The 13,670-nt window shown below is 50.5% G+C and overlaps 1 protein-coding gene across 1 annotated transcript; it reads right to left on the reverse strand.

Annotated features, from left to right (window-relative positions):
- Positions 1-1,328: 1,328 nt before the first annotated feature.
- Positions 1,329-13,046, reverse strand: Cd22 (CD22 molecule). Its single transcript, XM_021209478.1, has 13 exons — positions 13,009-13,046; positions 12,415-12,819; positions 10,770-11,069; positions 7,883-8,173; positions 7,484-7,747; positions 5,646-5,903; positions 5,157-5,420; positions 4,811-5,074; positions 2,869-2,965; positions 2,693-2,768; positions 2,293-2,411; positions 1,851-1,935; positions 1,329-1,496 (listed from the first exon to the last, which is right to left on the reverse strand). The coding sequence occupies exons 1-13, from the start codon at positions 13,043-13,045 to the stop codon at positions 1,365-1,367; spliced, it is 2,592 nt and encodes an 863-aa protein (XP_021065137.1). The 5' UTR covers position 13,046; the 3' UTR covers positions 1,329-1,364.
- Between the last annotated feature and the right edge of the window lie 624 nt (positions 13,047-13,670).

Genomic DNA, 13,670 nt, shown 5'->3' on the forward strand with positions numbered 1-13,670 from the left:
CAGTGGTAGAGCCCCTGCCTAGAATTCCCCAGTGAGGGGCTGGGGGTGTGGCTCAGTGGTAGAGCCCCTGCCTAGAATTCCCCAGTGAGGGGCTGCGGGTGTGGCTCAGTGGTAGAGCCCCTGCCTAGAATCAGTGAGGGGGCAAAGGGTGTGGCTCAGTGGCAGAGCATCTGCCTACTTCAAGTGAGGAAGATGTGACTCTGGAGTATTTACGTAGTGTCTTAGGGTTTTACTGCTGTGAACAGACACTATGACCAAGGCAATGCTTATAAGGACATTCAGTTAGGGCTGGCTTACAGGTTCAGATGTTTAGTCCATTATCATCAAGGCAGGAGGATGGCAGCATCCAGGTTGACATGGTGCAGGAGGAGCTGAGAGTTCTACATCTTCATGTGCTAGGAGAAGGCTGCTAGAAGACTGGCTAAAGCCCATGCCCACAATGACACACCTACTCCTACAAGGCCACACCTCCTAATATTACCACTCCCTAGGCCAAGCATATTCAAACCATCACAGCTGGCATGCATGAAGCCCTAAGTTCAATACCAACACTGTGAGACAATGGTGCCCCTAGGGACTGATCTGACAATGAGATTACCCCGAGTCTTTTCCCCTCCCTCCAGGCTCCAAGAGGCCATTCCCATCTCCAAGTTTCCAGTATGATCAATCACCAATACAAAAGAGTTCATGTGACAGCTGCACCACTTTTAATAGGAAGCACTTATTGAATTATATATATGTCCATGCCGTTCTGTCTGCTCAGTGTCCAGGACCCCCAAGGGAAAGCACCATCTCCACAGAAGGTCCAACATCTTTGTAGGAGAAAAGCCAGCTGGGGACAGTGCCTCTTGCTTCCTTATTTCTGTCCTTCCTGGGGATTTCTCTCCAGAGCCAGAAAGTGGGTAATAAGATTAGTGAATGGGGTGGAGTATCAAGGGGTCAGAGAAGAAGAAATGTCAGTGATGATTACAACCGGAACACATTCAGCTGGAGTGAGTGAGGCACAGGATGGAGCGGATGGTGGTGGGTGGTGGGTGCCTGGGGTTGGAGAAGCAGACGCCGCACAATGTGTGCATCGCCAATACAGAGAAGGCTGGCTAGGTCTGGCCAGACACAGGTTGGTTTTTGTTTGTTTGTTCGTTTTGTTTTGTTTTTTTTGAGACAGGGTTTCCTTAAAAAAAACCTTGACTGTCCTGGAACTAACTCTGTAGACCAGGCTGGCCTCGAACTCAGAAATCCGCCTGCCTCTGCCTCCCAAGTGTTGGCATTAAAGGCCTGCGCCACGTGCACACCTGAGTGCATGCCCAGCTGAAGAAGTTGTCTTCTTTAGGCTCCAGAACCTGACACTGCAGCTGTTACCCACCTCAGTGCTTGAGGGTCACATAGTCTACGTCTTCCTTCGCCTGGGGCCGCTTACCATCCCCAAACTGAACCAGCTCTGAGTAATGGATGCTGTCATCCTCTGGGCAGCTCGGATTCACATTCTCATAATCGTCCTGCAAAGCACACGAAGGTGAGGCAGGCCAGGGTGACCAGCCTTCCTCCATTCCCTTTCAAGCCTTCTCCTGCTAGGTCCCCAATGTACAAACTGTGGGGTCTATGGGAGGTGACCATATTGATGGCTTAATAGATAATCAAGGCAGAGACTGTTTTAGGGAGCTGGGTTCTCTGTGGCATATGCCCCAGCTGCGAAATAAGCTTCTTTCCATTATAAACACCGGGTCTTACGTATTCAATTACAGCAATGGAAAATAGACTTAAGTCTGCCACCATTCCCAACTTCACTGTCTGTGTGTCCAGTGACCGGCTCTCAGCTGAGACCCCAGCCTTCCATAGCTCTGCCCTCTTACCATAGGCCGCATCTGTAGCACCGAGTAAGTGACCGAGTTGCTGTTCTTTGGAGGAGGACCCTGTGTTGCTGGGGTCCCCGCATCTCTGAGAGAGAGGAGATGGCTACACATGAGCTTTCCCAGCAGCACTTCAACCCCAGCCCCTTAGGGGAGGACTTCTCTGCGCCCAGCACCACAGCAGCAGCTAATGAAAATGGCTGTGTGAATGTATCACAACACAGTCAACCCGCCATGCAGCCTGGCTCTGGACACCAGCTTCTGAACTAAAGACACACATCCCTCCTGAGGCCTGTTACCTTGTCATGCAGCAAGAATGAGGGAATGAGCGAACATGTATGGTGGAGCATGGTACAGGCCCGGCACAAAGAGGGCAGACTAGGACATATGGTTTTCCTCCCACGCCCCTCGGGAGTTAGCTACCAAACTCCAGTACCCTCCGTACCCAGCGCTGCGTGTGTCACTCTCTGGAAAGTGCAAGATGGCATAACTAATGGTGTCATCCATCGCCGGATTGTAGCATCCCTGGGATTGGGGGCCTTCTGAAAGAGGGGTCCTTCTAGCCTGGAAGATGCAAAGTTGAAGCTATGTCTCTCTTCTCTGACCCCATGCCTTGCCCCTGGCCTTTGACCCCAACAATTCCCTGGAGGTTTTTCTTTTCTTTTTCTTTTTTTCCCAACAGGATCTTAACAATGTACTAGAGAAGCCAGGCTGGCCTCAAACCGGCCATTCCCCTGCCTCGTCTTCTATAGCACTGAGACTGCAGATGCCCGTGTGTCCTCAAGCCCTTTTCTCATCTGTTGTCTCCAAGGGCTACCCTGGGTCTCATCTTCCTCTCATTTTACCTTTTTGTTCCTCACGAAAAAGCTCTGGCCACTGGAATTTTCCTGAAGCCCCTGCTGGCTGCGGTTTTGCTTCCACCTAAGGATCAAGGGGTTTGTGAGGGCAGGTGGGGACGATCTGGCGGGCTGTGGGCTGTGGGGAGGGGGCAGGAAGAGGAGGGGCAGCAGACAGGGCTCACTTTTTCTGGATTTTCATCCCCCAGATGGCCAAGGTGCAGATAGCCAGGCAGATCCCTAGTCCCAAGGCGACCCGCTTGCCGATGGTCTCTGGACTGTCTGGTGGAGGAAGGTGAACAGGCCCACTCTGCTTTATGAACACACACACACACACACACACACACACACACACANAGAGAGAGAGAGAGAGAGAGAGAGAGAGAGAGAGAGAGAGAGAGAGAGAGAGAGCGCATTCTGTCCTTCTCCCTTCATGAAGCCTGGTCCTTCTTGCCTGCAGATCTCCTCTGCATGTGGGAGAGTGATGGAGAAGGGGATGGAGAAGTAGTCCCTGTCTTCCCATCGCAGATAGGCAACAAGAGACAAATCTTTGCCTCTAGCAAGAGCTACTCCATAGCAAGCTCTCACAGAAAGCCTGTGACCCTTGAGTTGGTTGCTGCCATGCAACCCTGAGAGCAGTTTGATCAGACAGTCAAAGCTTAAAGTGTGCCCAGGCAGACTCCGCTCCAACACAAGCCTGGTCCCTGGCTTGTCCTTGCAGGTGTGTCCACAGCAAGGGTTTCAGTACATCTCTACCTTGAAGAGGTGCTAGGGAGATGGGATGGGCTACCGTCATTTGAAAGAGGCAAGCACAAACTGGGCATGGTTACTTCTATCTGTAATCCCCATACTCAGGAGGCTGAGCCTGGAGTTCAAGGCCAACCTGGGCTGCATAGCAAGACCCTTATCTCAAACAAATAAAAAAGTGTGTGTGGGTTTTGTAGGAAAGGGAGATGGGGTTCTTTTTTTTTTTTTTTTTTAAGATTTATTTATTATATGTAAGTACACTGTAGTTGTCTTCAGACACATCAGAAGAGGGCATCAGATCTCATTACAAGCCGAGTGGTGGTGGCACCCGCCTTTAATCCCAGCATTTGGGAGGCAGAGACAGGCAGATTTCTGAGTTCGAGGCCAGCCTGGTCTACAAAGTGAGCTCCAGGACAGCCAAGGCTATACAGAGAAACCCTGTCTCGAAAAACAAAACAAAACAAAAAGAAGAAGAAGATCTCATTACAGATGGTTGTGAGCCACCATGTGGTTGCTGGGAATTGAACTCAGGACCTCTGGAAGAGCTGTCAATGCTCTTACCCACTGAGCCATCTCTCCAGCCCAGGAGATAGGGTTCTTTTGTTTTGTTTTTCTACATAGCCTAGGCTGGCACTGGCCTTCCCATGGTATCGCCACTCCAGTCTCTCAAGGCCCTGTTCAGCTTCCTTTTTGTGCTTGAAAAGATTTTTTTAAAAACCATATGCTGGTATTATCTTGTTTAAAACACTAAAATATCAAAAGATAAGAAATAATGATCTTGGGCTGGCAAGATAGCTCAGCAGGTAAGAGCACTGACTGCTCTTCCAAAGGTCCTGAGTTCAAATCCCAGCAACCACATGGTGGCTCACAACCACCCATAATGAGATCTGACACCCTGTTCTGGTGCATCTGAAGACAGCTACAGTGTACTTATGAATAATAATAATAAATAAATCTTTAAAAATCAAAAGAAAAGAAATAAGGATCTTAACTGGGCGGCGGTGGTGAACACCTTTAGTCACAGAACTTGGGAGGCAGAGCCAGGCTGTGAGTTTGTGACCAGCCTGGTCTACAGACCAAGTTCTGGGACAGACAGCCAGAACTGCACAGGGAAACCCTTCCTTGAAAAGCAAAAGTAGAACAAAATAAAACCAAAATCAAAAAAAAAAAAATCAAAAGCACAAGAAATAAGGGTCTCATCCATCAAGGGCGAGATTGGCGTGTAGAAGAAAGGAGGAAGACGGGCTGGTAGAGCAGGGAACTTTCCACTCAGGTCACAGGGTATGTCGCAGGAGCTAGAAACAGGAGAAGGAAGAGGGAAGGGACTGCAGCTCCCGGGACAGGGGAGGGACCCAAGGGAAGACAGCAGGGGGAACTTACAGTAGACAGTGAGGGTGCTGGGCGGTGAATCTCCTGTGCCTATCCCATTGGTCCCTTGGCAGCGGTAGGAACCCGTGTGTTGGACCTGTAGGGGTTCCAGTCTCAGTTTCTGGCCTGAGGAGTGGAGGTCTTGGCCACTGGAGTCAAACCAGGTGTACTGAAAGATGGGCGGGTTGGCATCACTCTCACAGGACAAGGTGGCCTTCTTCCCCTCCATCACACGGTCCCCAGGGCTGATGGATACACGCAGCCTCCGAGGAGCGTCTGTAAAGGAGACGTCAAGTCAGGCCGGGGCAGCAGGTCACCTCGCCATCTTCCCATTTAGGCCCCAGCTCCAGCCACTCACACAGCACTTGGAGGCTCCAGGCCTGTGACAAGGTCTCTCCGATGGAGTTGTTGACCATGCAGTTATAGTTTCCAGAATCTTCTGGAGAGATGGAGCTGAAGCTCAGGTCTCTCCCTTCCTGCACAAGACTCCCATTCTTCTTCCAGAAGAAGCGGACCTCTGCTGGGTGGCTCCCTGAGAAGTCGCATTGGAGGAGGACACGCTGCCCAGCGCGGATCTCTGATGCGGGGCTTACCTTCAGTACCTTCACAGCTCTGGGAGCGTCTGCAAGGCCACAGCCTCAGGTGATGTTTTGGCTCTCTTCCCTTCTTGATGTCCCCAAAGCTTCCTGTGCCCTTGATTAGGACTTCCTGTCTCCTTGGCGCTGAGCCCTGTGTGTCCTCCCTCGACCCTCTCTTTTGGCCTGTGGTCCAGGTTCCCATCCCCTCCCCCCACTCTCCCACCCACAGATCTCAATGTGATCACCTCCTGGACACCCCTGTCACTCACAGTGGACATTCAGGCTGACAGGGGAGGCCCACGAACACTTGTAGTTGCAGGCAGCACAGCTGACAGGCATGGAATCCCATGTCACTTTCTGAATCCTCAGCACTCCGGGTTTGAGTTCACTCCCAGAACCTTGGGGGCTCCATTTGTAGGAGGTGACCTCTGGATTGCTGGAGTTGTACCTACAGACCAGGGTCACACTGTCTCCTTCCCGAATTGGTGTGGAGCTCCGAATCACTGTGGTCACAGCCTTGGGAGCATCTTAGGGTAGAATGGAGAGGCATGTAAAGAATGATTACTTTTCTTTCCCTTTGCAAGCACCAGAGACCACACACGAGGTCTTACACAGGCTAGTCAAGAGCTCTACCACTGAACTACATCAATAGCCCTAACATGTTTTTTCTTTTTAACCTTTTCTTTTTGAATCATGGTCTTCTTAATTTGCACAGGTCAGCCTTGAACTTGAATAGCCCCTGAATAGCCAAAAAGGCTGACTTGCACCACCCTGGGCTAGTTGCAAGGCTGGCTTTCACAGAACCTTTTCACATTGTCCCTGAATGCATCCTCTCCTGTTCCCTCTTGCAGTTGTGAAGCACACTGCCGGAGCTCATGTTGTTTAAAGCTGTGTGACAGTGGCCTGTAGGCCCATATCAAGTTGGGCACCTAGAATCCTCCCAAAGAATACCCTTAGAGCAGCCAGTGGTGCGATACTTAGGTACTGCTGTCCAGATGTTCAGAGTATGGGTGGCCCTGTCTGTATTCAAGCCACTAGCTACGTCTCTATCTTGGAAACATCTCCAAAGCAAGCTGAGCTGTGCCGAGGAACACCAAACAGTGGGGCAGAATGGCGAGACGGTCCCTCTGGCTCTCAGATCTCTCAGGACTTCTTTAGGGCCTCACCCGTTGCCTACAAATGTTAAGTCTCCATGCCTCACATCGCCCAGGCAGGCCTCAAACTTGCTATGGAGCCAAGATGACCTTGAATTTACGATCCTCCTGCCTTGTGTCTTAAGTGTTGAGATTTCGGGTACGTGGCACTACATTTGTTTCTTTTGTGCAGGGCTGGATGAATTCAGAGCTGTATGTGTGCTAAGCATTCTACCAGTGGAGCCACACCCCCCAGCTTCTCTCTGGGGGATTTTAAGCAGGGGCTCTACCACTGAGCCTCGCCCTCAGCTCCTCACTGGGGGATTCCAGACTAGTGTTTGGTTGCTGAGTCCCTTACTGGTATACTGTAGGTCATATTCTGTCATTGAGCTACATCTCTGGTCCTCTTTCTACTTTTGAGCCAGTCTAGTAAGACTAGTAAAGTTGCCTAGGCTGACCTTGAACTTATTCTGCAGCCCAGACAGGCCTCAGGTTTGTGATCCTTCAGCTTCCCGAGTAGCTGGGATGACAGATCTGGGCCAACAGGCTGGTGAGACTCATTCATTCAACAAACATCTACTAAGTAAGTGCCATAAGCTGAGGCTCATGGTCACTGTCTAGAATGCAGCTGTGAAGCTCCAGGTGCCTGGTTGCTTGTCTTCCCAACCCCCTCCCACCCCCTCATCCTACACCCCCTACACGCCCTCACCCCCACACCCAACACTCCCTGTATTCCCTCACCTCCTATAGCCCCACACCTATCACTCCCTATATCCCACGCCCCCTCACCCCCACTCCCATCACTCCCTACACCCCACACTCCACACCCATCACTCCCTATACCCCTACACCCCAACACACCTAACACCCGCTACACCTCCTCACTCCCACAACCCCTCACTCCTACACCCTATTTGCCTGCCTTCTCTATTTCCCTCTTTCCTCCAAAACCCAGAAGTCAGTTGGCCGCTCACAATGGACATCCAGCTTAGCTTCCTGGTCTATCTGTCCACGACCCAGACGGTTCTCTGCCAAGCAAGAGTAATTCCCAGCATGCCACAGGGAGACCTGAGGGATCCGAAGCTTCTCTTGGGTGTCTCCAGGTACGTGTTTCCTGTTGTGATACCAGGTGTAGCTTGTTGCACTCGGACTGGCCAGTGACTCACAAACCAGCTCTACTGACTGTCCCTCTTCAGCGGGGGAAGGGTAGATGTGAACCCGGGAGGGCTCTGGAGCATCTGAAAGAATGTATGGCCACGGGACAGGTGAGCAGAGCCTGCTAACGTGGGCAGGCAGCCACCTGACCCTCTGGTATAATCCTCTGAGGACCCTGCTAACTCCGCACCTCCCTCACCAGCTTCAAGGAAACTCACAGTGCACGGTGAGTTCCACTTCTTCCGACCGTCCTGGGCCTATGTCGTTGGAAGCCTGGCAATGGTATCTGCCGCTCATGTCCTTGGTCACCGAGTGCAGAGTTAGCTTGGACATCTGTTGTTCCTGTTCCTGTTCCTGTTCCCGATCCTCTAGGAGGCGCCCATCCTTGAACCAAGACACCGCCACCGTACTGATTTTCGGGTTGCTGTTGTTCACCTGGCATGTCATGGTCACAGAGTTCTCCTCTTCCACCTCTGTGGGATTGACCTTGATCTCCAGCTTCGGGGTATCTGCAGGGAACGAGAAGCAGTTGTGGAGAGCACAGGGAATGTGCTCGGTGGCTGCACTGTTATTCCGACAGCAGTAGCACGCACATCTGTGGTTCCTCTGTCCACCCAGGTGACTGCCCCAGCCCCTCACTTGTCAGCCTGCTCTCACTTCTCCTGTCCCCTACCCTCGTTGTCTCTGCCAGCACCCCGAGTATCCTTAGCATCGTCAAGGACTGGCACTGAAGCAGTCTATCCACTGGGCTTGTACAGCCCAGGGGACCAGCCCTCTCAACTTCCTTCGGCTCTTAGCTCAAAAGGTTCAGGCTTGACCCACACTCTTCTCTGGTTCTCGACCACTGCCGGGGGTACATGATACTCCCCCTCAGGACCTTTGTGCTTGTTTCTTCCTCTCCATGGGAACTTCTGCCTGCTCTCTATCATGTCAGCTGAGGTCTGCACCTCCCTCACATGAGTCTCTATCCTTCCAATCACCCGCCTCCTTTTTACTGTTTTGAGGTATTTGTGCGCACACGCGAGTGCGCAGGTGACTATGGTCAGAGGACAACCATGGGTGTTGTGATTCAGAAACCGTTCATCTTGTTTTCACATTTTTTGAGACCAGGTCTCTAGCTGACCTGGAGCTCTATTAGACCAGCCCACGGATTCACCTGGATCTGCCTCCCCACGGCTGAGACAACAAGCAAACGCCACCGCACCCAACTTTTGTTTTGTTTTCTTTTGTTGGCTTTTTGTTCTTCCGGACGAGTTTCTCCGTGTAGCCCTGGCTGTCCTGGAACTCACTCTGTAGACCAGACTGGCCTTGAACTCAAATCCGCCTGCCTCTGCCTCCTGAGTGCTGGGATTACACTACACACTGCTTACATTCAACGTTTAAAATGTGAGCTCTGGGGTTCAAACTCAAGTCCTCATTCTCGTAAGGCAAATACTTTAAAAAAAAAAGTTTGTTTTCTTTTCTTTGTGTGTGTGTGTGTGTGTGTGTGTGTGTATGTGTGTGTGTATCAGAGGGACTAAAGGCCTCAGATCCTGTGGAGAGACAGCTCCTAGAGGTTCTCAGCTGCCTGGTGTGGGTGCTATGAGTTGAATTCAGGTCCTCTGCAAGAGCAGTAACGGCTCTAAACCATTGCACTATCTTTCCTAAGTACTTAAAGAATATATATATTGGGACTAGAGAGATGGCTCAGCAGTTAAGAGCACAGGTTGCTCTTCCAGAGGACTGGAGTTTCCAGCATCTACAAGGAGGCTCACAGCTGTCTGTAACTCCAGTTCCAGAGCATCCAACATCCTCTTCTGGGCTCCACAAACACCATTCTTGAGATCCGTGCACCGGCATACATTCAGGCAAAACACTCATACACATACAAATAAAAACTTAAAAGTCTTTTAAAATTGAATAAATTAAATAAATTTGTTTGTTTTTTGTTTTTTGTTTTTTTGTTTTTTTCAAAACGGTTTCTCTGTGTAGCCTTGGCTGTCTTGGAACTCACTCTGTAGACCAGGCTGGCCTTGAACTCAGAGATCCTCCTGCCTCTGCCTCCCAAGTGCTGGGATTAAAAGCGTGTGCCACCACGCCCAGCCTGTTCTGTGTTTCTTATGTGTCTACTCCATTGCAACTGTTAATCCACACAGGCAGAACCTGTGTGCTCAGCCTAAGCTGGCATTCAAGACAAGACTGGCACCCAATCAATTCACAGGCTTGGGTGTTTGTTTTAAGATAGGGTCTGATCGGGCTGGTGAAATGACTCAGTGGTTAAGAGCACTGACTGCTCTTCCAAAGGTCCGAGTTCAAATCCCAGCAACCACATGGTGGCTCACAACCATTCATAATGAGATCTGATGCCCTCTTCTGGTGTGTCTGAAGACAGCTACAGTGTACTTACATATAACAATAAATCTTTAAAAAAAAAAAAAAGGGTCTGATTGGCTTAGAACTCACTATGTAGACCAGGCTAACCTCAAACTCACAGAGCTCCACCTACTTCTGCCTCATGAGTGCTGGGTTTAAACGTATGTAGCACTATGCCAGGCCCCACCATAAATATTCATTCAGTGGATGAATGAATGGGTGAATGAAGCATAAAATAATGATGTGAAAACTTACATGTATGGAGAACAATGAACCCTAAGGAGATGATCCTCAAAGCATGCTGTGGCTTCAGGATTGATTGATTGGCTGATTGATGGATTGATTGATTGATGCTGGAGGTTAGCCCAGGGTCTCACAAGTGCTAAGCAAGCACCACACCACTGAGGTACATCTCTAGCCCTTAGTTTTTGAGACGACAGTGTTTTACTCTGTGATCCAAGCTTGTCTCAATCTGGAGATCCCCTGCCTTGGCCCCCTGAGTGCCCGATTCCAGGCCTGCATTTCCACACTTAACTAGGTTTCCTTAATGTTCAGGTCAAGGCAGAGGCTAAAATGAATCTGTCTTGAGACACAGGGCTAACAGAAGAGACAGTGTGGAGAGCTTGTGCCACCCAGAAACAGGTGACTGACAGCTGAACCTTCAGTGGACACAGGCTCTTCCCGCCCTGGGTAAAACTCAACGGGATTTAGGAAGAAGGTGCCAGGTGGCATCCTTCCCTCCCAGAGACTCACACTTAACATCCAGACGCACAGTGCTCTCAGAGAGCACTTTGGAGGAGTGCTGGACTTGGCACGTCACGCTCTTTCCATGGTGCTTCCAGTTTGGTTGGAAGGTGAACTTGCTCTCTGTATAGACATTCTTAACGGAGGAGGTGACAGAAGAGGTGGCGGAGGTGACCTCAGAATCTCCCAGGAACCACTGCAAGTGGATGTCATACCCAAAGCAGGTGAAATTCAGTCCACAGGTCAGAGTGACACTTTGGGATTCCCGGATTTCTGATGGCATCTGGATGTAAGGTTGAAGCGGTTTCTCTAAGGGGAAAGAAGAGAGAGGCCTGCTTGCTGGAGATGGGACACAGACTGGCTGTCCACCCATGACTTCAGGCATCCTCTCCCATGTGACCCCAGAAGAAGCTCTTCAAGGCTAGCCTTTCTTTAGTCAGTTCGACTACTCTAGAAGGCCTTGGGAACACAAGCCCGCTGGGAAATTGTGTCTAACATTGACTTTGTTTCTCACTTTCTCCTTCCATTATGTTGCTAATGGCCTCAGGATCACCCAGGGTGATTTGATTTGATTGATTGATTGGTTTAATTCTCCATGTATCATTGGTGGCATGTGTTTGTTTGTCAGCCTCAGACTTAGAGTCAGCCAAGCACAACATTCCTTTAGTGGGGGTGATCCTGAGGCCCTGGGCTCAAATCTCCACCACACTAGACCAGCCGACAGATGATGTGACATCAAGAGGCACAGCACGGACAGCTCTAGTGTGGAGTGATGTCTGTCTAGGGCAGAGGCCCCTGGCTGTCGTTAGGGGTCATGTCTGAGCCCTATGCTCTCCTCTAGCCTAAAAGAATTTGGTCAGTAACACACTGAGAGATTTGAAAATCCAGACCTCTCTCTGCTTTGGAAAGCTTCAGAAAACCTGTGAGCCCAGACAACGGATTCCAAACTAAGGAGAGAAGCCTGAGGTAGGACCTTTGCTCATGCTGTAGTTGGCTGTGTGTGTGAGAGAGTGTGTGAGTGAGTGTGTGTGAGTGTGTGAGTGTGTGTGAGAGTGTGAGTGTGTGAGTGTGTGAGTGAGTGCGTGTGAGTGTGTGAGTGTGAGTGTGTGAGAGTGTGAGTGTGTGAGCGAGTGTGTGTGTGTGTGCATCAAAGCCTCCTATTTGGTGAGCAAATGAAAAGGAGAAATAAAAAGGAAAGAACATGATTGCTCCTAGGTGTGGTGGAGGAGAAAATATATTGTAGATAAAAGGGAGAACATAGCCAGAGGCAGGAACATCTGGGAGAGTCCAGAGTGGACCTGACCCTGAGCCAGGTGAGGAAGGGTTCGAGAGGGGAAGCAGGTGCAGCAGCCAAGGAAGAGAGCTAAAGGAAAAGAGGGCGGGCTACCCAGATGGCTGCATTATATAGGGAAGAGCCTGGAGGAGGGGCAGCCTGGCTCCAGGGCTGGGGGGTTGGGGTAGAGAATGGGGGCCAGGTGCCAGCCATTCTCTGTACTAGGCAGGGACTGAGGGATGCTGGGAGAACCTTCGCCAGGCTCACTTTACTACGTTAAATGGGCGCCTTGGTTGTTTGCCCCAGGGTTTGAGATCTAACCATGAGCAGGTCCCTTTTTGCCACTGCTAGAACAGTTGATTGTCTCTCCCCATTCCTTACCGGAAACATTGAGGTGAATGTGCTCCATCCATCGTTCAGTCCCTGCGGTCATCCTCAACCCCAGCTCCCCACTGTCATTGGCACGTATCGGGTGGATTTTCAGGGTACAATTGCTTATTCTGTTCCCCAGAAATGTTACTCTCCCTTGCTTAGAAAGGTACAGCTCAGGCTCTGGGCTCTTCTCAGGCTTTGTGGCGTTGTACAGGACAGTTCCTTTGAATTCCTTGGTGGCCTTGTCAAACTCATAGTTCTGAAAAAGGAGGATGTTTTCCAAACGTGCCTTGGGTAGTGGAGTTTTGTACTTGCAAGGAATCCAGATGCAGGCTCCCTCCCAGGCGAAGAGGGTTTGGGGACGGTCAACAGTCCATTCATTTGCTGAGGTGTGCGGAGTCGAAGCCGCGTGTCCTAAAGGCCACAATGCTAGTCAGAAGTTGTGACTGAGGGATGAGAACTTCCACTGGAAGTAGGAGAGGGAGACACTGGGGAGACACACAGTGGAGCAGGAGCACAAGTCTCTGTGCACACTGCCTCCCACAGTTCCCCTCCAGTGCCATACCTCCAGACCCAGCTACCAGCCTGGGCCCCAGCACTTACCTAGAATCAGGAGGAGCCACGGGCAGTGGACGTGCATGATGTCTCGTCTGGATGGGACCTAAAGAAGGAAGAGTTAGTCTGTAAACAGGATGTGTTGGCATGTGACTGTAATCCCAGCATTCAGGAAGTTGAGGCAGGAGGATTGCTATGAGGCTGAGGCCAGCGTGGGCTACATTCTGAGACCCTGTCTCAACAACAACAGCAACAACAACAAAAGGAATTTGCCTTTGAGCCATCTCGTTGCTCCCTTATCTTGTTTGTTGTCCCCTGAACTCTGACCCCTTTCTTCCTGATTGTGTGTGGGGAGGGGGCAGGGGTGTATCTGGTTAGGTGATAGGGATGTGGGTTTGGGGTGCTCATAGAGACTTTTCTGGGTATACTGCACTTCTTCAAGCACACTTTCCTTTCCTCTCCTCTACCTCTCTCTTCTGTCCATTTATATGTTTGCAATTTTTATTTTATATTGTATGTGTGTGTGCTCGCGCACACATGTGTGTACATACATGTGTCTGAAATAGGAGGCATGTGCATGCTACGGTGCATGTGTGCACACCAGAGGACAACTTTGTGGAGAATTTGGTGGATTCCTTTAAGTGGGTCCCAGGAATCCAACTCATACACCCAGGTTTGCACAGCAAGCACATTGGACCCCTGAGCCACCT

This window comes from Mus pahari, chromosome 1 (genome assembly GCF_900095145.1).
Source record: "Mus pahari chromosome 1, PAHARI_EIJ_v1.1, whole genome shotgun sequence".
Classification (NCBI taxonomy): domain Eukaryota; kingdom Metazoa; phylum Chordata; class Mammalia; order Rodentia; family Muridae; genus Mus; species Mus pahari.

Bases quoted from the DNA above. Each gene is read 5' to 3' on its own strand.
- Cd22 (XM_021209478.1), bottom strand. From the start codon at position 13,045: ATGCACGTCCACTGCCCGTGGCTCCTCCTGATTCTAG. The intron at 8,174-10,769 runs GTGAGTCTCTGG...CGTTCCCTGCAG, and splicing joins TGTGCGTCTGGATGTTAAGT to ATACCCCGAAGCTGGAGATC. The intron at 5,904-7,483 runs GTGAGCGGCCAA...TTCTACCCTAAG, and splicing joins AGCTAAGCTGGATGTCCATT to ATGCTCCCAAGGCTGTGACC.